The sequence below is a fragment of the Cavia porcellus genome, unplaced genomic scaffold (assembly GCF_034190915.1).
Source record: "Cavia porcellus strain 051 isolate PalLab524CR breed Dunkin Hartley unplaced genomic scaffold, mCavPor4.1 scaffold_1, whole genome shotgun sequence".
Classification (NCBI taxonomy): domain Eukaryota; kingdom Metazoa; phylum Chordata; class Mammalia; order Rodentia; family Caviidae; genus Cavia; species Cavia porcellus.
In genome coordinates, this window is record NW_026947484.1 from 163,869,130 (window position 1) to 163,893,949 (window position 24,820).

General features: G+C 52.2%; 1 protein-coding gene across 2 annotated transcripts in view; it reads right to left on the reverse strand.

Annotated features, from left to right (window-relative positions):
• Ror1 (receptor tyrosine kinase like orphan receptor 1) overlaps positions 1–24,820 on the reverse strand; it is a 279,640-nt gene that overhangs the window by 19,139 nt on the left and 235,681 nt on the right. Inside the window, exons 1-4 of one of the 2 annotated variants that reach the window (XM_063259362.1) lie at positions 23,071–24,484; positions 12,070–12,197; positions 9,928–10,245; positions 8,233–8,478 (exon numbers count right to left, since the gene is read on the reverse strand). In XM_063259362.1, the coding sequence (XP_063115432.1) occupies positions 8,233–8,478; positions 9,928–10,245; positions 12,070–12,197; positions 23,071–23,300 (922 nt within the window). In that variant the 5' untranslated portion in view covers positions 23,301–24,484. Of the gene's footprint in view, positions 1–8,232; positions 8,479–9,927; positions 10,246–12,069; positions 12,198–23,070; positions 24,485–24,820 lie in introns of those variants that run through there. The other variant, XM_013143073.3, reaches the window with a different exon arrangement.

The window sequence follows — 24,820 nt, forward strand, 5'->3', positions numbered from 1 at the left end:
GCCTACTGTGAGCTTGAGTCCTTCCTGGGCCCTCTGCATTTGGCCAGAAGAGGGCTCCATCTCTGGCTTTAAAAGCCTTCTAAAAAGATATTTTATAGAAAATTAGCCTCACTCAGGAAGAACGAGGAAGGGCCCAAGCATTTCCTCCGAGGGTGAATCCCTCTTCCACCAAGCCACACCGAGCCTTGTCCTTGAGCTCTCCTTCCTCCTCCTCACCCACACTGTGGCATTTCCTCAACTTTGTGCAGAGAGAAACCAAGGTTGACAAAGGCTAAATGAAATCCCCTGACTAATCACCCTAAAACATCGTCTGGAATTGTTTTCCATCATCCTCTTCAGCCGGCCAAGGTTCCTGTTCCGGAGCCCTAATCTCCGTGGGTATTGGTCCTTTCTGAGCCATTACGTGGGAACAATGGGCATGATGCTTGCTCCACACTTGAAAGGGTGATAGAAACTTCTAGTGCACTGAACAGAAAATTGGTTGAAAACAGGAATGGTGAACATTTTCAATACTTTGGAATAACTGTTTAAAAGTTAGTGCGTATATTAGTTACATGGAGTTCAATGCTTGGGATTTTTGCAACTAATAATTTAGTCCAGATCACATGATGAATTTCCTTTTAAAAATCAACAGTTTGGTATCACAGTCCACATCTGACATTCTTGTTCTATTTTTACAATGATATTCAATACTTTGTTTAGTAATTAAACATAATGGAGAAAGCACTCCTTTCTTAGCCCAGAGCTTCAAGCAAGGCAAACACAATTTCTTACTTGGTGGGTACTTTTGTAATGGGAAACATTGCCTGGGTTATTACTCTTGAGTTAAAACAAGAAAGTGCTCGGATTGTAAATATGACAAAGGTGGGAAGAAATCTTATAGAACCTTAGAACTCAAAGGAAATGAAACCAGTTTAAACCATGATCTTGTCTGAAAAAAATGTAAAAACCACAGAAAACAAGAATCACAAGTATTCATTATTTGAGAATCATCAAGATAAGTGAGTTGGTGGCAGAACACTGCACTGGTGACTTTATCCGTAACCCTGGAAGCCCAGGGACAAAGGGTCTGGTCAGCATTGGTCAGCGTGCTGGGACCAGGCACTCACACCCTGGACTTCACGATACAAGCGTGAGCGAGTGATCGAGGGCTCCTATAGTCTCACATGGATTTGTTCACAGGCTGCACAGGCTGCATCGGCGATTAAAACTTTTCTCTCCAGGAACAGGTCTTCATTACAGTAAGTTAGGACAGCAGTCCGCCTGCGAGCACTTGGAGACCCTTTGTACGTGAAATCTGGCATCCACTGTCTGCACTCTGGGTCTCTGTCCTCTATGAAAGCTAAGACTAGGCTCATCCTTTGTGTTTAAAAAGATTTTTAATTATGAAAAAGCCACATAAGGAAATTTACCATCTTACCTCTGCTTCATTTTACAGTTCAGTAACATCAAGTATATTTGTGGCCTTGTGCAGGAGACCTCATCTTGCAAAACTGAAACTCAGACCCACGGAGCACCATCTCCCTAACGCTCCCGGCAGCCACTGTGGGTGTTTCCGTGATCCAACTACCCTAGATTTCTCATCTAGGTGGAATCACAGTCTACATCTTTCCACAGTTGGCTTGTTTTGCTTCACATAATGTCCTTGAGGTTCACTGCTGTGTGCTAGGCTGTCCAGGTTTCCTTCTGAAAACCTAAATAGCACGGCGCTGTATGTTTTCTCTTCCCCCAACTCAGCAGCGGGGACTTAGGGGCACTTGGCTGGCTTCCACTGTGTGGCCCCTGCCGTGGCGAGGCTGCAGTGAACAGCCTGTGCTGTGTGAGACCCTGCCTCCAGTCCTGGGCCTGAGGCCCTAGGTCTGACCCTTAGCACTAAAAAGGGCCTGCCTCGTGAGGAACACCCAAACAGGCTTGCTGGCTACTCTGCTTCTGACTTTTGAGGGGGCAGGGAGCTGCTCCCCCAGCAGCTGCACCTTGCAGGGCTCGCCTTCCCCACCCTCAGACTGCTTCCATGCACGGTGACCACCATGACACATGTGAGGAGCTGTCTCACTGGGGCTCTGATTTGCGTTTCTCTAAGGACCAGTGACTCTGAGTGTCTGCACACACACTATTTGGACATTCGTACATCTTCTTTGGAGAATGACAATTAAGTCCTTTGTCAGACTTTTAATTGGGCTAATCTTGAAATCCGATAAAACCTAATAGGTTTCCTAAAATTAAATGTCTTTCATTTTCAATACAGTGGTAGACCAAGCACTTTTAAACTTCAGCATGCATGGGCCAAGTCTTAGGTGGCTCACAATATTCTAGAAAAGGTGGAGGGATAGGTAACGACATCGGTGGATAGGTTTGTTATTCACCGTGTGCCTTCATCTAATAATCACCAAATCGGCTCTCATTGGGGTGCCCATGCCTGGGAGCCTGCCTACTCAACAATCTTGTTAAAAGGAATACACTTATCAAAATTAAAAGAAGTCTCAATCTAGAAAACATTGTTTACAAAAACAAAATTTTAGAGGATTGTACACAATAATTTAAAATAATAAACTCAAATCACCCACTGAAATATTACAAGTAGATATTATAACCTGCAATCTGGCTTAGAAAGTTTGTGATTAGACAAATCTACCACATAATGCTGAGCACTGTATGTTTTAGTGGAGACCTCCAGGTTCAGCTGGAGAAAGCAATCACAGGTCAACATTGGTCCAAAATTGTCACCAAGGGCACTGACAGTGAAGTAAAACCTTCCCTGCCACAGTGCGATCAAGACTGCCTGGTCCTCTCTTAATTCTATGGTTAAAAAAAAGAGAGAAAACAACCAACCAAATAACCAGAATGCCGCTGAAAGATGTGTTCTAAAGAGCTGCCCTAGATTTTAAAGGAGAATTTCAAAAAGGCAAAAATTCTGCAGAGCAAGGAAATGGAGAAAGGAAAAGTAGAAGATGGAATGTGCTTTTTAGGACAAAAAGGATGTGACAATGTCTCCAAATTGTATGAGAAATCACGCCAGGGCTAAGACGGGTCTGTTTGTCAGTTTGTTCCTCATTGGGGGACTTAAAAAATCCCAATTAGTGGTCAATAGTTAAAAAAAAAGAAAAAGTCAGGCTTCTGTGCAAGCTTTGGCCTCCACGGTGCCTTCTCAAGTCTGTTTTACCCCCGAGCCCTGCCCTGCGGGTTTCCCGAGGGCCCTCTCTCAGGTCCCTTCTTTACAGAACTCCCGAGTCTGTCTGTTGATGCCAGTAGCTCCACACGGACTTTTGACTGAGGAAGCTAACTGACGGCCCCACAGTTGTGGGGTCCCGTCACCCCACGGTTAAGATGGCAATGAGTCTTCCACGTCAAGTCACAGAGGCTGACATCCTACAGGCATGGTGGTGGCCTGCAGTTGGGGACTTTCAAAAGCTATTGGACAGCAACTTACCCCTGCATAAATGGCTGCTTTATCCTGAGCACAATTAAACACAACCTCACCGTTTAAGAGAAAATTACTCTGGTTAAAAATACTCATGGTCCATGGCTCAGTTGTCAGTGCTGGGTATTCTTGTTCTTCACTTGGTGGAAAATGCATGGACTGGAAACTAAAGCACCTCTTAGAAATCTCTGCAGCACAAAACACCTCTCGCAGAGAGTTCTGGACCATAAAAAGCACTGCTCTGTTCCTTTTTCTCCACCCCTCCCCACATCCAGTTCCCTGTAATGTTCAATTTTGGTTTGAAGCAACAGCTGAAAGACAAATTGCTCTACAATGGGTCTTCCACGAGGGCTGGAAGAAGGCTGCTGGCGGTGAGTTCAACACTGCAGCGTTCGCAGTCTGGAAAACATCTGCCATGCCCCGGATGGTAAAGCACTGTGTGCAGAAAATGGTTTATGACAAAACGAAACCCGGGCTGGTGGTGGGGCAGTGACGGGGAGTCTGGGCTGCGCAGATGCAGAGCGGGCAGTGCGCCCTTCGGGAAACGGCTGCCAGCCAGGGCGCTCAAAGGAATCGAGAGGAAGGGGCCAGGGAGCCGGGCTCAGATGGCGACACCGCTCACGGCTTCCCTGTCAGAGGTTCTCACAGGTGGAGCTGATTTAGGAGTAAAAATGACCCTGCTGCTCAGGAGTCATGGCCTGGTAGAGGAGGAACCTGGGCCTCGAGGAGAAAGAGATGACGCTGACACTGTGGTCCCAAGATGTGACCAAATAAGATAAAGGACCACGACAGGACCTGCGGAGCACAAGCCAGCAGGAGTGTGGCCCCCAGAGAGATGGAGGAACAGACAAGGCATCTCACCCTGAGGAGGATGCAGCTGAAATGAAACAGCCAGGGCGCTGAGGAAGAGCTGGCAGAGACCTGATGGGCCATGGTTCCAGCTGCAGAGCTGGGGAGAGAAGCAGGGCCAAGGCTCCAGGAAACGGTGACGCAGGGGACAGGCCCAGATGTTGGCTGGAAAGAGAAGTTTCTTTCTGGATGAGTCTCCGCCCTGCCCAGGGCACCTGGCTTTGAAGGTAGAGGCAGGGACTAGAGGTGATGGGATGGCAGGAGCAGTTCAGGTAGGGCTCCTGAGACGACAGCCAACTGAGGATGGATGGAGGTGGACTTGAGCTCCAGTCCTGCCTGGACCTCGGAGGTGACCATCGACAGATAGACAGCGCCCACAGGCGTGGTAGACCCGGAGCTCAGAGGGAAAGGCCTGTGGTCGAGAAAGGTGCACGTGTTCCTCCGAGATCATCCAGAGCCTGTGTTCAAGCAGCTGCAGCACAGTGGGCAGAGGCAGCGTCCAGAGGCCGTGAGCCGTGACTGTAGCAAGAGCAACTCAGCTCCCAAAGTGGATCGTGACACAGAGGAAGCAGGGGGTGGTGTTCAAGGGTTAAATGAATGAATTCCACTCATTTGTATTAAATGTCAGCATGGGATTCAGGGAAGAGCGGTCACCGTTATAATGTGAAGTGCCCACAGCAGGCGGGAAGGCGGGGAGGGAAAGCAGTGTGACAGCCTCGCTCGTGGATTCTCTGGGGTGATGAGCTTTGCCTGTGCAGACGAGCGCTGTCTGCCTCTTCATGAAGTCTGAGATGCAGTTGGTCTCAGCATGTATGGGTTTTGGTGAGCGACCCAATAAATATATTCAGCACCATAATATTCTAGTGGGCAGATGCCCAGGACTGGACAGACAGAGAGGCCAGGTCTTGCTCAAATTATGTCTGGCCTTTCCCCCCCTTTTTGCCTGAGCACTCTCTGGGTATACAAGCAATCCTACGGGAGCCAAGCACCAGGATTCACGGCACGTTCTGCCTAACTCTGACTTTGCTCTAGAGTTTGAGGCCCACAGGTCACATGCGGCCAAACGGACAGCACAGTTTACGGCCTCTGTTTCATTCAGGTGATGCTTCCTGCGCTAGACTTACCTGAGGGGAAGCGCTGTAGGAGGAAAATAAAAACCCCACGAGGACTGCAAATCTCCTTAACCCTGACCTAACTGAGGACCGCAGGGATGTTCCCAGGACCCTATCCCACCGAGAATGGAGGAGGAGGACGCAGGGCAGGTCTTCCCTACACACCGTGCACAGCTCACTGCTAGAAGAGCAGTCGGTCTTTCCTCTGTCTGTCTGTCTCTCTCTCTCTCCATCCATGCTCCATGTAATCACAGATGCACACAAATCACCATCTATACCTTGACTGCAGGTTTGAGTCCTGAATCCACTTCTTATTAACCATCAGTTACCTGACCTTGCCAAAGCCTTGGTTTCCTTTCATGGGCATAAAAACCCCTACCGGGAGGGGTACAGACCTCTTATTCCTGTGGTAACGCACGGTCTCTCTAGCGTGGTTTGCAGCTCACTGTAAGCACCCACTAGACAGCCATTTCTGTCTGATGTCATTGTTTTTCCAGAGCCCACAGCTGTGTGGGGAAGGAAAGGGGTTCCCACCCGGCCTGGCCGTGCTGTGTGCTGAGTGATGGTGGCGTGGCCTGTGGTCGGTGCGGCTGGGCCATGCAGTACCCCAGGCCTCTGCTGTGAACACCTCCCCCCGCCCCATCCCCGAGAGCCGCTGGTGCAGGATAAAGAACCGTGGACACCACACACAGGGGACCTGGCTCTGCTCACTGGCTGGCGGCCTGGGCTGTGTTTTCTTCACGTGGCTAAACAGCACCGGAAATTCTTACTCAGCCTGGTGTAATTTTGGTGAGGAATGAAGTGAAAAGGAAAGTCAGGTGTACTGTGGGGTCACTGAAGCAGGGCCCCATTATGTTTATTTCCCTAGCGGTGGACTCCTGAGGGCAATTAGAAGACGTCTTCCTCAGGTGGTGGCCCACACTGTCTTCTAGAACTTTCTCACAGGGTGCTGCTGGTCTCTCAACAGCATGTTCTGATCGCATGTCAAGGGTTCCCTCCGCCCTTACTGGACGCATGTGTGGCTTGGCTTGAAGAATTCAAGAAGAATTTCATTCTTTCAAAATGAAATGAAAATATTCGTCTTCTTTTTAATTTTAAGTGGTGAAACCGACTTGTTTTTTCTAGATCTAAATTTCACCTGAATTTATTTCTCAGATGACTGGAATTAACCAGTCCTCATAAACTTAACTGTGTCTTCCGCAGACTGATAAGAGATGGAGCATTTCCAACATCAATGCTGTGTTGATGTGTAAACGCTACAGTGCTGCCTGGGTCATCCGATGGCAGGGCTCTTCCTTGAGGGGAGCATTTCTCCGGGTCACGTGTCACAGAACGGGAACCAGCAGGGTGGGGCCCAGAGTGGAGCTGGCTGTCATAGTGTTTGTTTAAACATCTTCAAGCGAGATGCAGCAGAGTGACTGGCAATGGAGCATGCTATGGCCACAGCTGCTACAGGCAGATGAGGACACACAGGGACCAGCTCCACCAGTGACCGCTGCTGGGGTGGACAAGCCCTTGGCCCCTCCGGGCCCTCTGTGGACACCCACCCAAGGCTGCAAGGGTTACACAGACACAAGTGTGTCAAACATTGGGCACCATACGGGTACTGGTAGGCAGGGGTGGCAGCAGATGGATGTGACCTCATGAGTGTGAGCTCGTGTCTCTGAGCATGGATGTGGTGTGAGGGCTTCGGGAAGGTGGGAAATGGAAAGGAAGGCTCGTGAAACACACGGTGGAGACCTGGACCTAGTGTGTAACCCCCCACATTAGGACTTCCCCAGTCCTGATGGGCACTCGCCAGGCATGAGGGGAGGCTCAGAAGTCTCCTGAAGGACGGTGGTGTTCACTGGGGAGGAGCGACCAGTGCACTCTGTCCTCTAGGGATGCATGGAGGCGCATCGCCTGCACTCAGGGCACTGCTTCACCAGGTCGCAGCTGCAGTGCCACCCTCATCCCCAGGTTTGGTGTGACTATGGCCCAAAATTTCCTCCTTGCACACTCTGCTCCAGCCCCTGGCCCCACAGCCCTCCCTGGATGTGTGGGGCTCCCACCTTAGGGTCCCTGTCTGCCCTACGCATGAAAAAGCAAGCCCTGGCCAGTAGCAGGTGCCACAGAATCAATGCATGGCCACATGGAGGCCTGGGCCCTGGCTGGAGCTGCGTGTGTCCTGTGACTGCAGCCTCTGCAGAGCACCCCAACTCCCCTCCAAGCCTGGGGCACTCATGCCTGCGTCTGCGAGAACTAGGATAGGGAGGACACGTTGGTTCCCCAGGGGTTTGCACAGATCTTTCCACTATGTCAGCTCATGAGGCCAGGACTCAGTTTACCCACAGATGGCCCTGGACTACAGAGTGATGGATGTGATGCATCACGCCTGGGGGTGCCCTCGAGGACACAGAGGGAACAGCCTTCCTGTCCGCTCATGAGGCTAGGACTCAGTTTACCCACAGATGGCCCTGGACTACAGAGTGATGGATGTGGATGCATCACGTCTGGGGGTGCCCTCGAGGACACAGAGGGAACAGCCTTCCTTCTGCTCCCAAGCCAGCTGCCATGCTGGGGAGGCCGCTGGCCATGGGACCCCTCTGGTGCCATCTCTGCAGGAAGCCGGGTGACAGATGCCTTGCTGTGTTTCTGGGGAGCTGCAGGGTGCAGTTACCCCTTGCAGTGCACTTGCCACTCTACCTGTGTGTTTATGTAGGCAGTGCCAGGTTTATCTATGCTAGATAGCACACAAGACAAGCAAGGGTTGGCGATTAGACTCCCCCTCCCGGGATTCTCCTCGGCAGGGGCGCTGGGGTGAGCCTTGTGGGAGATGACCCCAGGCGCTATGGGGTGGTGACTGGTATTTACCGCACGCTGGGATGTCGCACAGGTCTGACTTGAAGTTCTCATCCAGGGTGAAGCACCAGGGCGCCCCCTTCTGGTTCCCAGGGTTGCGGCAGTAGGAGTGGCCTCCGTTAAGCTCCGGGAAGCGGAGGGCGGTGAAAGTGTGTGTGTGGGGGTACTGGGAGTTCCACGGCTGGCACTGTCGCCCCGACTTGGTCACACTCACTGTCCCCCGGTAGTCCACACCTGTGCTATTGTAGCATTTGTGATCTGAAAACACAAAGAGGAAGGGGTGCGATGAACCTTGTGGGCCGGGGAGCTCCAGGGCAGGACTGTGCTGCAGGGAAGGGGGTCAGCTTCCTGTGGGGGGCAGCCCGCCTGCCCCAAGTATTTCCATCAGTGAGCAGGGGTGGGAGCCTGAGACCAGGCCACAGCGCTGGCTGCCGGGGAATCAGTGGTCGGAGGAAGCTTCAGGCCAAGCTTCCCCTGCATTCTGAGGGTGCACAGTGGTTCTAGGGGAGTCACTGTGAAAGTGAATCCCAGAAAATGTCTCTCGCGACCGCACATCCTGGATCCCTAGTGGGAGTCAGGGGCGTTTCTGCTGATGGAGGGGACAGCACAGACACAGGTCTTCCCGGTGACCTGGGCTCAACTTCAAAGCACAGCAGGACCCCTGACCTAACCCTAACTGGGTCTGCAGGGGTGGCAGGAAGAGTGACAGAGTAGCTTCGATGGATAAACACCGCTCTGCACATTTGAGATGCAGCGACCAGCGAATGGCTGTGGTAACAGACTGGCACCCTGGGCCCAGGTCCTCCTGAAAGGGAAGCAGCTGAGAAGTCTCCCCTTTGGTTGTAGAGAGCCGGTAGAGAGTGGAGGAAAGCCTTGGCACATATTTATTTCAAACTCCAAGCCAATGCATTCCCTAAACTGTGTTATCAGGGCCTTCACGAAGTTCTACAACATCACTACTGTTAGGTCCTGGAGCCTCTCCAAGTGGAGACCCTGAATCTGCTAAGTAGACCCCCCCCCCCCCCCGCATCCCCAGGTCCTGGCCCTCGGCCCTGGCAGCTGCTCTGCTTTGGCTCAGTGGGTTTGACCATTCTGATATTCACAGCTGTGGAATCCTACAGTGACTGGTTTCTTCCACTTAGTGTAAGGCCTTCAAGCTTCCTCATCCCCTTTTTTTTTTTTTAAAGAGAGGTTCATTTTGATTTTTCTTTATTTGTGTGTGCACGTGGTACTGAGGATAAAACTCACAACCTTGCGCTTACCAGGCAGGCACTTACACCACTGAGCTAAATCCCCGGGCCTCATCATCCCTTTTTATGGTTAAATAATACTCCCTTGTATAGCTATACCACCATTGTGGAACTGCTTCTGCATGGAGTTGTTACTTTTCAGCTACAGCCAACTGTGACATTCAAACACTCTTCCATGAGGTTTTTCTTTAGTGCCTGTGTTCAAATCCTTTGATTGCACATTCATTTGGGGCAGACCTGCTGGGTCACACAGGAATTCTGCCCAAGTTCCTGAGAAACCCAGGCTATACTTTGAATCATCCTTACGAAGCTTCTTAATGTATCTGGACACAGAGGCCGTAGTGTGCAGCCCACTGAAAGGGGGGCCAGCAGCTACACACACCCATCCGTGTTCCCTTTGCACTATGCACGGGGTTGTTGATTCCCGAGGCCACCCGGAGGTCAGGGCCCCACTCACTCTTGTTGATGGGGTCCGCCATAGGGATGCCGATGCGGATGCAGTGTGCAGCCTCTGGGCTCTCAGGCTGCGGGAGGTCCTCGCAGTTGGGCAGCTTCAGCCGCATGAGGATCATGGGGTTGGACCTCGCGAAGATATACTCCGTCTGACACAGGACGTTCTCCAGGATCTCACATTCGTCGCGGCACAGGTCTCGGGGCTTTGGGGCCGCCGAGGTTTCGTCACAGTAGGGGAAGGCATAGTGGCACAGGGAGGGGATGGCGAACTGTGAGCACTCGTCGGACAGGTGGCTGGAGGTGCCGATCATGGTGAAGGCGGCTGAAAGAAAGGCCGTGGTGAGCGGGCTGCCTGGGCTTCGTCCTTCTGGGGTGGATCGGGCCGGCGGCCGGGAGGAATCTGCCTCCCAGCCACGCGGGGCCCAGGGAGGAGATTTCCTTTCAGATGTGTAAGCGGCCAGCTCTCGCTGGCTCCAAAAAATCATTTTGACTACAAAGTTAAAAAAACAGGATAAGATTACATATGTACCATTTCCTAAGCAAATAATTAATTAGGTTGGAGCACAATCTATTTTTCATTTTTTACTACAAAGCGCTGGAACTCTGTGTCTCATCCGGCTCTTTTTATTAGTTTTGCAGGGCTGGGGGTGGGGGAGCAGAATGTGCTGTGGGTGGTGGTTCGGCTGCAGCCTGGCGGGAGCAGTGGGCTGGGGGACTCTGGGAACTTGCTGTGCAACCCTGGGACCCCGGCGCTTTCTACCCGGCCTTCTGAAAGGAGGCAGCCCACGGGGACCTTGCCACGCAGCCAGACTCGGCAGTTCCAGCTGGTACTGCTAGTTCCAGGGCCGCGCACACAGAACCTTCCTGGTCCTTTAGCCGGGCCTCCAGCACCACCCTCCTGGGACAGCCCAGAGGGTGTCTGTACCACACTTCCTGAAGAGCGTTCCTGGGACAGCAGTCCTACAGAATGTTACAGGGCAGACTGAGGCCAGAACTACTCGGGAAATGCTGGTGAAACCGGCTAAATAGATGCTCCATAGCAATAATTCCCAGTAAACTGGTGTCACCAATCTCTCCCCCAGAGGGCTGTTGTGAGTGGGTCACCAAACACTTCCAGCAGGATCCCTGTTTACTTAGCTGAAATGTTCTAGAATGTTCTCAGAGTTGGCTGAAAGGTGTCATCGACAGTTCTACCCTGAGACCATGTCTGCTCTTCGACATTTCAGAGTTGTCCTCTTTTCTTTCAAACACCTGACGGCTTTGGCCAAGGGTCATACCATCCTCCTGTAGCTGTTTCCCAGGTAAACAGCTCCCCAAGGCCCCACTGGCTCCATGCCTCTCCCAGGAACCCGATTTCTGTGCCCTTGGCTGCTCTACTCACCTGCATAGGCTTGTTCTGGCCTCTGTTAAATTCTCAGGTTACCAGAGATGCTATCAGACTCCAGTGGACTTTGAGACAAACATTCACTAAAAAAACATGGTGCTTATCTGAAGCACAGGCGTAGCTGGGTATCCTTTACGGCACCTGCTGCCCTGGGCGGCCTCCCTGGAACTTCATGAATTCTAACAAAGGACTGAAAAGGCCCAGGGACACAGTGACCACGTTCATGGAAGGGACACCTGACAGCTGTGATACCCAAGTCCACAGTGGCCTTCACTACCACACTCGTGTGAGCCCCGGAAGGCTCTACTGCTAGACATCTACCAACAGAAGATTAAGTTTTAATTTAAAAATACAAAATGTTCAACACTGAGAGGTCAGGCAGGAGCCTCACAAAGAAGGAGAAGGGATCCAGGGCAACAGGGACCTCCCCCAGGAGGAAGTGCTCTCCCTGAGCCTCAGGGCCAAGCCGACCACTTGTTACCACACCCTCCCCACAGAGGCCGACAACCCTGGAAGGACTCTGAAGTATTTATTGAGTGTTTGAGTGAATGTGAGATTTCTCAAAGCTTTCTTTTCCTCTAAGAGCAACCTTTAGTAAATTATTTTAATGTAAATTCCAGAGCTCAGAGATCACGTCTCCCATGCCTGTCTTTAGGGTCCTGCTCCCAGCTCCCTCATCCAGCCCAGTCCTTTGCCTTGACAAGACTTTCAGTGACAGTAAACTGTTCCAGGGATAAGCATGGTCTCCTTGGAGTCACCTACCTGTGATCTGATTTTCTATCTCCCCTTGCATGTGCAGAGACTCCATGTAGACAGTGCGGTTGCCAATGAACCGGGCGCAGGCGATCCCTCGGTAGGGCTGGCAGAACCCATCTTCCTCGTACTCATCTCTAAAGACAAAGCAGAGTTGTTAGCCAAGGCTCTCATCTCTGAAGACAAAGCAGAGGCACCCAGTGGCATGCAGGGTGCTGACTGCGCGATGCCCCCAGAGGTCACCAGGGGGCGCAGTTGAGCGCCACATCCCAAAGATCACAGTTGAGGAATCGGAGTTTTGCTTAGCTTCCACCACAAGGCTTAAAACATCTGTTGGTCGCGTTGGTCTAGTTTCCTGCACCCCCAGACAACCAGCCTGGAGCACAAAATCACCCTTAAGTACGGGAGAAAATGCTTTTATTTTCGCAGCTGGTGGTGGGCTAGAAGATGATGTACTTTTAAGAGGAAAGGAAATGAGTGGGGAATCTGTACACATGGCCACGAGTTTTTGTTTTTAAGTGCAGACTATTTCTGCTTCACTGGCTGGGAAGGTGTGGGCCCATCAGCCCCAGGTCCACTGCAAGTGACATGTCAATTAGGAATACCCGCCGGCTGGGAAGGACCCAGAGACACCCGGGCAGATGGCTGGCCGTGGCTGGAGAGGCAACCACAGACTGGAGAAGTCCAGATGCATCACCAAACCCAAGGATGGCTCGGGGAAAGTCTACAGAAACCTTGCCTTCATGGTCCCCTAGTGCTTTCAAAGTCTCATTAACATTTTATCGCCTCAAAAGTATGGTGTTAAATAAAAGACGGACACGGATTTTATCTTGAAGACAGAGCAACACCAGAGTGTGACCTGATTCATGTGAGTGTGGTCAGCGACAGGACTGGAGGGCAGGACCCAGATGGTGGGGCCAGCGTGCAGGACAGAGGCCAGACCTCCCCTGAGCGCATGTGGGGGCCAGGGCCACAGAGCGCCTGGCATCCTGGCTGCAGGGATGCCCCCAGGATGCCTGCCCACCGCGCTGCTGTCCACACACTGGCTCGGCCCAGCACTGCCTTCCCTTTGGGGCTGCTTTGCCCTTGTTCAAATCCTGGAGAACGAGCCACGGCTTTCTCATCTGTGTGCCGGAGCCACGCCCTCCCGCCCTACAGGTGCAAGCCGAGCCCTGCACGCCAAGTCTGGTAAAAGCTTTTTAACCACAAAGCTGGCAGGGGACAGTGATGATTAATCTATGTGCAACGGTCACAGAGGAAAGGACACACATGGAAAGCACAGACGTTTGCTCAGGAAGAAGGACCGAGCTCAGAGCACAGTGCTACGCTTCCCCGCTGGGGCCTGGCAAAGCCTCCCGTTTTCTGCAGGTTTCTGGTCCCCATCTCTGAAGGTGAACATGGGAAAATGTCTTTGTTTTAGTCTCCAAAATAGCCTATCTTGCAGAGCTCTTAAAAATGTAACCTTGAAGTCCACACGCCAGTAAATACATCACATACCTGACATGGAGACATTGAGATTTTAATGTTGCCTGGTCCTATGAGTACCCCATATGTTTACCTTCATAAATCCTAGAGTAACGCTGAAGCCTTTTTGGCTTAAATTTTACTTGGGTTGTAAAATTAACCCAACTTTTATTGGGTAACTAATACCATAAACCTATGGGGAAAATGGAGGTTCTCGATGACCTAGGTTTGGATGCTGGAAACCCCAGAGCAGGGACCAGAATCTGCCCCCATGGCGCCCCTGCCATTACAGACCCGCTCCTCTAGCCCCGGCATTAGCGAGCCTGAGATGTTTAAGGTGTCATTCTGGGAACCTTTTCTCCTCCTCGCCATTAAGCCCTCAAGGCCTCAATTTATATCTCCTGGGAGGATGAAACCCTGGGCTCACCCCCAGACATAAACCTCAGCCTACTGGGAGTTCCCAGTTTTATGTGTGAGGCTTAGGCTAAACTGCTTACACCTCCAGCTCAGGACTTTTCTTCCAAGACTCTGAAATTGTTTTTTCTCAGGATAAAATGGAATGCGATTCCTTGGCCGCCCCTCTCTTATCAAGGGCTTAGAGCTGCCGGTGTAGTGAATTTTTGACTCTGCCCAGAATTCCTGCTGTTCCGATCAGTCTCGGGGGATAGACGCTTTAAACCTCCGGAGTGCTAACATGATCTGCTGGGGTGGCCTCAGCCCCGGCTGCAGCTAAGAGTCTCCTCGGGAAACTGTAGGAAACACCAGTGGCCCAGCCTGCCCAGGGCTGTGAGACCACCCTCTGGGAGCCCAGGCTTGGGATTCCTGCTTCTCAAACATGACGGCATGATGTGGACGTGGTCAGGAGTCCCAGCACTTGAGTGGCCACAAGGTGTGGTCTGCTGTTCTATGTCGGGTGTTGTGCCAGGGGCTTTCCTCCAAACAGCCTCTGATCTGATGAGCAGCCATGCCCAGTCCCATTGGAGACATCAAGGAATCTGCCAAAGTTCACAAGGCCAGTAAGAAGTGGAGGTGGGATTCAAACCGAACTCGGAACATTACATCGCGTCACCGCCTCTTGGCAGGTCTTTGTTTGTTCATTCTGTGGTACTGGGGACTGAACTCAGAGGCTTCACACTAACCGACATCCCCAACCCTTCTGAAGGAACTTTTTATTTTTAATAATCCCCAACCCTTCTGAAGGAACTTTTTATTTTTAATAATTTTTCAAGATAGCCTCCTGCTAAGTTGCTAAATTGCCCGAGCTAGGCTCAAATTTATGACTCTCCTGCCTCAGCCTCCCAGAGTTTTGGGATTACAGGCCTGCAGCTCACACCTAGCTCACTGTGTTGCTAGGTCTGTGACTCTGTTCTATTTTTGAGAGTGAAAATAATTAGTCAAATGGGCCACATCATAAATAAGATCTGGATGACGAGCCTCTGTTCCCTGGACTGGGCATCGAGGGTACTTGGGAGTTGCTGCTAAACCACTTTACGCTCACCAGTCTGACACAGAAGGTGGCAGTGAAAACATTCTCATTCTGCTACCTAAAAACCGAAGGCAGAAAGTGTCACAAGGCTGTGCACTGCCACCCTGAGGTGGGAGAGCTGTGCCATCCTTCAGGGTTGCCTCTGAGCGTGCTGCACTGCTTTCTTTCTGTGGTTTGGCCACAAGAAGGCTGGCACCTCTCAGGCGCTTTTCTTGCAAAGAGGCCCCGTGCTTGCTGGGCGGCAAAAAATGTTCTAATTGAAAGCCGCCTTCACCTTGTGTCCTCTGCTGCTCGCTGGAGCTTGCAGTCTCAGACCGGTCTGCTTGGTGCCCTTCCTGCCACTCGCTGACCTTTAGAGCTGCGGCCGAGCCTGCAGGGCCCTTCATCAGGTGCATCCTTCTCTGCGCTGGCAACGGGAGCATCCTCCAGTAGAAGCTCTGCTTCCTTGCTGTGCTTTGATCACTGAACTGTCCAAAACTGCAAGCCAAACTTAACCTTTCTTCCTTTTTAAGTGTGGCATCTCAGGCATTTTGTTACAGTAATCGGAAAGCTGACTGACACAATGCCTACCAGAATAAAAAGGCACGAGGAGAGCTAATAGACTTACTTGGCTGAACTGATTCTTGCTGATGAATCTGGCCCCCCAAATTTCCTTTAGGGGCAATAGACCAATTAAAATGCATGCTTCTCCTGAATGGGAAGTGAAAAGAGACAGTGGAAAGACAATAAGCTTTGCTAACTGTAAAACATCACTTAAACCACAGGATTAAAACAGACACCCAAACAAGTAACTATGCACAACCATTCATAACAACACTATTCCTGAGAGCTAAAAATGGGCCATTATTCAGCTGTTAAAAAAAAGAGTGAAATGGACACAGGAAGATGCCACATATGGCACGAGTCCCTTGACATGGACTACTCAGCCAGTGCCATGGAGATGGGAAGCAGATTGGTGTGTGCCGAGGGCTGGGAAGGGAGGAACAGGACATGGACCCACAATGTGAGAGCGGGGATGGTTTTGCAGTGCAATGGGCACGGTCACCACGATGAAGGTGTTCACTTTAAAATCACTAGTTTTAGACGGGGCACGGCGGTGCGTACTTGTAATCCCAGCACTTAGGAGGCTGAGGCAGGAGGGTCTTTGTGAGTTTGAGGCCAGTTTGGGCTAGAAAGTGAGTTCAAGGCCAGTCTGGGCTGCATAGTGAAACCCTGTCTCAAACACACACACACACACACACACACACACACACACACACACGAGGCTAGTTTTATATGTGAATTTTACTTCCAAACACAAATGTCATTTGTGCATAAAGACTAGAGTAGAGGGAATGGCATGGAGAGCCCGGTGGTTAGAGCTCCAGCCTAAGGGCTGGAGAGGGGTTGGGGTTGCTGGATGGGCTGCTGCCTGTGGAGGCTCCAATGGGCCCAAGTACTGGCATTCTGCAGAGAACCAGCAGGTGTCTGCATCGAGATGCTCAGGGCCCACACCGGGGCATTTGTCCCCAAGCCAACCGCACGGCTGCTGGGGACAGAGTGCAGCGAGCCGAGTGACCCCCAGGGCTGGAACCCACAGTCCTGGCAGCACAGCCACTGCAAAGTGCAGGAGACTCAGGGCCCAGACCTGCTGCTGCGAGCAGCCTGGCTGCGGGTGGGTTATTTACTCTTGTGGGCAGTGGCTTCTGTTTGCCCGGGCAGAAACGCTTTACCACGTTTTCCCCAAAGACGTCTCGGCCATAAGTGGTTGGAAGGATCCTTGTAGGGTTTCTGAACCAGGCCACCTATTTGCTGACCTGGTTAAAAGCAAAGCCACATAATAACTTTGGGAACCATACGCAGGGTGTGAAGGCACTAGCCTCAGAGTTGGGGTTCTCCCACGGAAGGTGGGGTTAAGTGCTTCAGGGGGAAATCAGCTGCTGCAAGGGCGAAGGACAGACAGGTGGACTGCACCAACTTAGGCTTCAGAAGAGCCAGAAGCCATCAGCACAGTGAAGAGGAAACCCAAGAATGGGGAACCTTTGCATATCCTTCATCCACCCCGGGATTAATTCCCAGAATACATGAGACCGAGCTCCTCAGGAAAACACAAACCCGATGCTAAAGATTAGGCAAGTGATAGGAATGGGTATTTCTCAGAAAGACACATAAAGGGCTCACAAGCACCTGAAAAACGCTCATCATTGCTAATTATCAGGGAAATGCAAATCAAAACTACACTGAGACACGTCTCAGCCCAGTTAGGATGGGGATCATCAAATGGATAAAAATAGCCAACGCTGGAGGGTTCAGAGAAGGAACCCCGGTCCCTGCTGGTGGGGTGCAGCTTGGTGCAGTGAATTCACTCCAGGCCTTATGGAGACAGTGTGAGAGTCACTCTGTAGACTAAAGCTAGAAATACCCAGACCCAGAAGCCCACAGGTGGCCATGCAAAGGAAAGGAGGCCAGCCCAACAGGCACCTGCCAGTGCCGCTCACTGCAGCAGGGCTCCCAGGAGCCACGACACAGAACCCAGGAGTCCAGGGACAGAGGAATGGTAAAGAAAACCTGACCTACAGACTACGCCAAAAAATGTGTACACATTTCAGAAAAAGAAAAGCTTGGATAAGTATCTTCATAGTAAATTTATCGAGACACTGTGAGATTAATACAAGTTACCTTTGGCCTCTGCAATTACAAGACATGCTCAGAGTGGCAGCCGCCAGTGTCAGATATTTATTGGCTTTTCTTTTCCTGAAGTGCGTATACATTTTTGTGAAGACTCCATACACACAGTGGAACATTCATTATTCAGCTGTAAAGAAGAACAGAATCCTGTCATCTGTGGCCACGTGGGTGGAAGGGGAGGGCGTAATATTTAATAAAATAAGCCAGTACACAGCATGCTGTGACACACACATGGAAGGTACACAAGTGGATCGCACCAAAGTAGAAAGCGGTGCTTACAAAGAACGGGAAAGGGCAGGGCACAGCTCAGGGCTGGATAAGAAAAGCTTGTGGTTGCATAAAAAAGTACAATGAGACCGGAGAAATAAGTTCTGATATTCTATGCACAATAAGGTGACTGTAATTAACAATAATTTACCTTGTAATTCAAATGACCTGGAAGGGAGGATTTTGAATATCCCCACACAAAGAAACGCTAACTGTTCAGGACAATGTATCTGCTGACTGCTCTGATTTGAGTGTTACAAGTTGTATATGGTATTGAAATACCACAGGAATACAACACAACACATACAGCAATTATGTGGCTATTGGACTAATTTTTAAAGGGGATGCATGACAGAACTCAGGGCCTAGGTAAAGGATGCAGTTATTTCACTAGAGATAGAAGATCAGAGGACGGAGAGCATACCAGCAGATTATAACCAGATGTGGTCTCAGAAGTAACCACCTAGCCCAGAACCTGTCCTCCTGTCCCCAAGAGGACTCAGAGCCTGGACGAACCCCAGTTTAATGCCAGCCAGGAGGCAGGGAGGTCGTTAACTCTTATCAGATGTGCGGCAAGCTGGATTGAGGGGTGGGCAGGGAAGCGTCCCAAAGGGGGCTGTCAGGCTCACCTCTAGAAGCCTTAGTCCCAGGCTGCCTGGCCAGGCGGTCCCAGGAAATACACAACCCAGAGGCAGGGCACACGCTGCTGTGGACAGACCATGCTGCAGTGGGCATCAAAGCGGGTCACCTGTTAGCATACTTGACCCCTGGGGTCAATTTTCAAAGCAGGGTGATCAAGGGCTGTCAGCCCAGAGGGCCATGACTTGCAGGGAGGTGCCATCTCCTGGCCAAGCATGCGGTCAATCCTGACATCCCTTTGTCTAGGCTGGAATGCCTTTGTGAGCCCCAGAAATCTGAGGTGGCCGTGTCAAATACCGCGTGGCTCCCACAACGGCCCCCCACCTCCAACTGCCCATGTTTATTCCCTTTGTGAAGGAGACCCCTGCTCTGTCTCACCCCACTTTTTTGCTTCACAAAATTAAATCAAATTTTGAGGATTCCCCTCTACCCAGCCATGAACCATTACAACAAACATATGAATAATATCCTATCATAGCTTCCAGAGCCGTACATAAAGGTTCCCTGTGTCCAGTGGGGCACTGAGAAGGCACTGGCTCCACTCCGGCACAGCAGAACCTGGGGGCGGCTGAGGGTTTCTGCTCCCAGGAACAGGGCAGGGTCACCCAGGCACGCACCACACTGGTGTGATCTGAAGGGAAATCGTGCGTGTGGTATATTTTATTCCTATTTAAGAATGCATTTGGAGGAGGATTGCACGAGCATCGGCATCGTATTTACGTTAAGGATAAGTGGTGATAAAGACAGACCCCGTGGCTTTGGCCTGGCCAGTTTCCCGAGGTTTCTGTGGAGGGTGACCCCTACCTTCCATGAACACCTTGGCTGCCTGACTCGCCCGGCAAAAAAGTGCCCGCTTTGTCCCAAGGCTGGGCTGTAGCTGGACACGCACAGGTGACAGCTGGACCCCCAAGTTTAGAGTCCCTGAGTTCTCATGAGAAGCCTCAGGCCCTGCTTGGCAGTTGTGCAAACAGCAGGCACTCACACAGCCCCCGAAACTTGCCCTTCGAGAAGAATGGGACTGGAATAACATGAAATTCACACAGACCAATCCAGCAGATTCCTACCACAAACGTTATTAGGATTGCTTTGATTTTTCTTCTGTTTTCCTTTTATTCCTTTGGCAATGGATTGAAAACAGAGGAGTGTGGTGGAAAGACTGACAAACAGAACTCAGAGGCTGCTGGAGAGTGTTTTCATTTCAGTTCAGTACTGAGAGTGAGTGAAACCCAACCTCTGATTCTGTTTTCTGTTTCATCTCAGCTCTGTCTCCCTGCCCGGTGGCTCTGCAGACCCCGGGCCACCTCCCCAACACCAAGTCCCCAACACGCAGCACCCCAGGGCGGGGCAGAAGGGCCGCATGGCATAGTCTCACACATTCTAAAAAGTGGGAAGTCAAAATTTTCATTAACGCTGGGGCCGGTTAATGACGCTGCCCTGTCGTGGGGTTTGGACATGCAGCACCTGCTGGACAAGGGCGCTGGGGACAGCTATGCGGCCTAGTGGTTCCTGTGGATGCAGGGGTGGCCACAGAAGAACGAAACCCGCAGCCATGTACAGCACAGAGGACGGGGAGGCCAGACACACAGTGGGAGGTGGGGGGGAGCTCGACTCCAGTTCCCGCCTTTTTCCTCCCCTCTTTTCCTGCCTTCCTCCTTTTAGCCCACAGGGCTCCAGGGCTTCGAAGTCAAGGATGCATCTGCTGGTGACGATGAGGAAGGCTTCCTTCAGGGACAGCTGCTGGCTTAAGGGAGTGCGATTCCACGACCATGGTGACAGGGGTGGGGGGTGCGGGGGAGCTGGACCTCGGACAGGATGCCAGCATCCAAGAGATCGGGCTCTGCTTCAAGGGACACAGGCAGTAAACTCTGAGGCCCAGGGAAGAATTTCCTGCTGGGTCCAGGGGCAGGGAAGTTGGGATGGCTGGCAGCACAGGGCAGAGGGGCCAGGGCTGTGCGGGGCCTCTCACCCGCTCATGGTCACTCAGGGTGCAAACCTTGGTCCTCGCTACGTTGGACAGAGAGTGGTGTGGCAGAATGACTAGGGCTTCAGGGACCCCAGGAACTGCGTGGACTCAGGTCAGGGCAGAGGTCAGACCAAACGTCTCCCCCTCAGCTGCTTTGTATTTGCCTTAGATTTTTAGCCGGAAGCTCTTTCTTCACTGTTCATGTATAATTTGTACCTTGCAGCTCCTTCCCATTGTATGACGTTTGGTTATGCTTAAGTCAGACATGGGCATGAACCCTAGGGACAGGTTAGGGACAAAAGTGAGCCTGGCTCATGAGGTCAGAGCCAACCGACAGGAAACCCAGTCTTCCAGTCGTAGAGGTGAGAACGCACCACCCCTTCCGCCCTGTGTTTTGGTCTTGGTTACAGTTACGGGCCCTCTGTGCCCTGGCTCTTCCCTTGTCCCCTGCCTGGTGGCCCTGCCTTCACAGCAGTGCGCTCACAGGGGACCTCAATGCCACCTGGCTCGTTTGCCCAGGACCTGCCGCTCCTCTGGCTGAGCTCCTCAGTGACCTCAAGTCACTGGTGTGGTCCTGAACATCCAGGCGCCAGCAGTCCCCTTCCTGAGACAGCCTGTTGCCTCTGCTTTGTCCCTTACTGCTCTGTCCTCACCCCTTTGGTTTCTGTGCCTAGTTAAGATTTCCCTCAGCCAGAGCCTGTGGGTCCATGACCAGGGTCCCTCCTGTCCCTCCTCCCGCCCACCTCCCCGTTCCTGGATGTAAATGACCACCTTGGTGCTCACGACTCCCAAAATCATTACCTGTGGCTGAAACTACTCTTGGTCTCTGCGCCTCCACCTGGGCATCAGAGAGGGCTTCGGGTTCAAAGCGCCTGAAATTAAACCTTTATTTCCAAAGACAGTCCTGGAGTCTTCCCCATCCTCGTAAGTAACAACCCCCCCCCCCCACTCGCTCACAACCAAAACATCTGAATTCTCTTGGATGCTACTTTTCTTCAGACCGACACCCTAACCATCAGCCCGTCACCTCCCTCTTCAAAGTCCACTGCCAAGCCTTGCTTGCTGTCTTCGGGCTCAGGCTGCTGTTCCTGCTGCAGTCATCTACCCTGCAGCCTCGCAGCGGGTCCCCTGCCCTCAGCCACCTTCCCTCATCCCGGCCTGGGCCCAGGACAGCTGCGGAAGGAGTCTGCTGGGACATAACAAGTTTGCGTCCTCCCCCTCAAAGGCACCCCTTATTGGTGGGGGAAAAGTCGAATCCCTACAGTGTCCTCACAGGACGTCTCCTGTCCCCAACTCCTCTCTGGCTTCAGGTCCTTTCCCCCACGCCTTCACCTAATGTCCCTAATGTGGCTGGTGCATCCTGTAAGAACATGCGCATATTTAGCTGTTGCTGTTTACAAAGCCTTACAGGGACTGCAGCCTTGGTTTGCCCTCACTGTGTCCCCCGCACCCCAATCTCAGGTATCTGCTTCCTGAGAAGAAATGATGCCTCATGAGTGCACCAAATCCCTCCTGCTCTTTGACGTCTGGTGGCAGCGAACAGCGAGTCCAAGGTCATCTGGACCAGGAATTTACAGTCCCTTGCTCTGCTTTGCACTGCAGTGACCCAGCTGCTCACGCAGCTATTTCACGGCAAGGTTTCACCCTGAAAAACTCAGTCAGTGCCCGCAGATCACTTGGATTTGGAGCTGCCCCCTCTGCCCTGGCCTGGATGCCAACCCCTGAGCTGACCACAAGACTGTCCCAGCGGGAGGGAGGCCTCCTGCCCACCTTCCGCTTCTCCTGCTCACCATCTGGGGGCTGCCCAAGGCCCCTGAAGGTGGGAGTCAGTGTCCCCGAGGCTGGTGCCCAATCAGTGCTTGTGACTTACATGAGTGTGTGACGTGGGGAAGCCAGAGGCTTTTAGCTAACCTGGGGTTTAAGTTAAACGCTTTCCTCTTCTCCTCTTCTCCCAAGCACCTACCTAACCTTCTGAGTTCTCCACACTTCATTCTGGGCTCAGTGATGTTCTAGGACTTCAAGTAGATGTGAAAAACAATAACTTTTACTCTCAGCTTTGGGTAGCAGTTGTAGTCACACCTAGATGTTTACCAGAATACATCACCCCAAACCAGGTACAACTGAGAAAGACAGAGAAAGGTGTGTGTGGGGGTACTGTACAGCTATTCTGTGCCAGGAACCCCTCCAGGTAAGCGGTATAATCTACATTTTACAGAAGAAACTGGGGTTCGGGGATTAAGTCTCTTACCCAAAACTTGTTCCAAATTTTCTGCCATTTCCACTATAAAGAATATATAAATCCGATTACAACATGAAAATGTGTTTCCATGTGATTTACCGAAAAAGAGCCAGCCAAAGCAGTACTCACAAACACTACCACCACAGAAAAGGTTCCACGTACTTCGAGGGAAGGCCAGCTGGAGCCAGTTTGATTATTGCAGGGTCACTTGTCCCCAGAATTGTCCAGGGGCGTGACTGACACAGGCATTGGTAGACCAGTGGAGGAAACGAGCTTGTGTTTTACCTTGCGAACTCAGCAGAGGAGTGGGAACTCGGCAGGCAGGAGCTGGAGACAGATTTCAGCGGAGAAGAGGGAGGCGGAGGGCAGGGAGGCTCCGGAGGTGACAGCCAGGAAAGATCCCTCCCAGGCAGCCTGGCCCAATCCAGTGTCCCTGCGGCCAGCAAGGCTGTTCTCACTTCCGAGACACTGACAGGGAACGCTGGCCAAGTCAGCCTCAAGTCCTCCTCAGGCATTACCTAACTAACTGCAGCGGGATGCTGGGGCTCGGCTTGGCACCGCTGTCGGAAAAGTCACCGGGCTGCGGATCACAAGACCATGGCCTCCCGCTCATCTTGGCCTCAGACAAGGTTGTTTCCATACCACCTCGGTGAGGTCACCTACCCTGACCGTCCCCCGTGACTCCATTTCCACAGTGTGGAATTCGCACTACATGACACGTTCTTCTCGGGTCTAATATTCTGTCCACATCTAATGTTATTTATGGGCACTGGCTTCAGTGTCCATCGTGCCCACTAAGATGGTGGTCAGACGGCCTCTTAACTGGTCTCCCCACCTCCTTTCTTAGCCCTGGAGGGTGATCTTCTGGCTGTACCAGAAGCGCTGTCTAGTAGGTACAGCAGGTCACCCCTTCTGACGGTGCTCTGATGCTTCACACACACAGACTGCTGGTGATGGGGACCAGGGGTCTCAGAGTGACTGCCCCGGCCAGGTCTGAGGCTCCACCGCCTGCCATTGCCTCTGGGGCCTCCATGCTCTGGCTGTGAGGAACAGCTTGGCACTGCTGATCACAGCATCCTGTTGCAGACATTCGTCCCTTGGCTATTTTGCTTCCAGGAGACCAATTCTCCTGTGTCCATGCCTGGTTCACGCCCTGTCATCCTTCCAGGTTTAGTTCGTTGTCACCATGGAGGTGCCTTCCTGGAAACTTGGCTGGACTGACAGGTTCCTGCAGCAGTAGTGGGTCACAAGGGCATCACACCCGTCAGAGGACCGAACGGGGGTTCACAGCCAGGCGTGGGCCCCTGGGTCCCGCCTTTGGAGGGTACATCTCTTGCCGATGCTCTTCCTGTGCTCTGCTTCCTGGTGAGCAAAGCCCTTCCGCCATCATGGTTTTGCTTTGGAGTCAGTCAACCAGGGATGGGAACCCCTGAACCCATGAGCCAAAACAAATTTCTCCTCCTTTAGGCTGAGGGGGTTGTGGCCCGTGTTGGTCCCTGAGAAGCATCCTGCCTTTGCTTCGTTCTGCCACGGTGCCATGTGTGTCGAGAAGACTGTTCCCCAGCAGGCGGACTGTTCCTGAAAGCCGCAGCTGCTCTGGTCTTCCTCTGCAGTCCTGGTCCCTCCCCAGTTCCCTCCTGGCAGAGCTGGTGCCTACACCTGGTCCATAGAGGGCACCAGTGAATGTTTACATACTGTACCCCGTGCTCCCCAATCAGGGCTGCCCCCACCTCCACCAGACCCCAGCACCATCCCCCTGAGGCAAGCCCCAAGGTGGGAGAGGCAGGTTCTCCCCAGTTCCTAGGTGTACTTACAGCCCCCTGGAGCCTGCAGCCTCGGCTCCTCCCCTCATGGCTGGCAGGGTAAGGGCTCCCTGCCCCACCCCGAGCCTGATTTCTCTAACCAGGAATGAAAAGGCTATGGGGTCCCTGGGGTGTGGACTGCGGTTAGGCAGGGCTGGCTGCAGGGAACCGCATCTGACTCCAGGAGGGAATTACTCTAAGCCTCACTAACCACCATCTCCTCTCACCCCTGG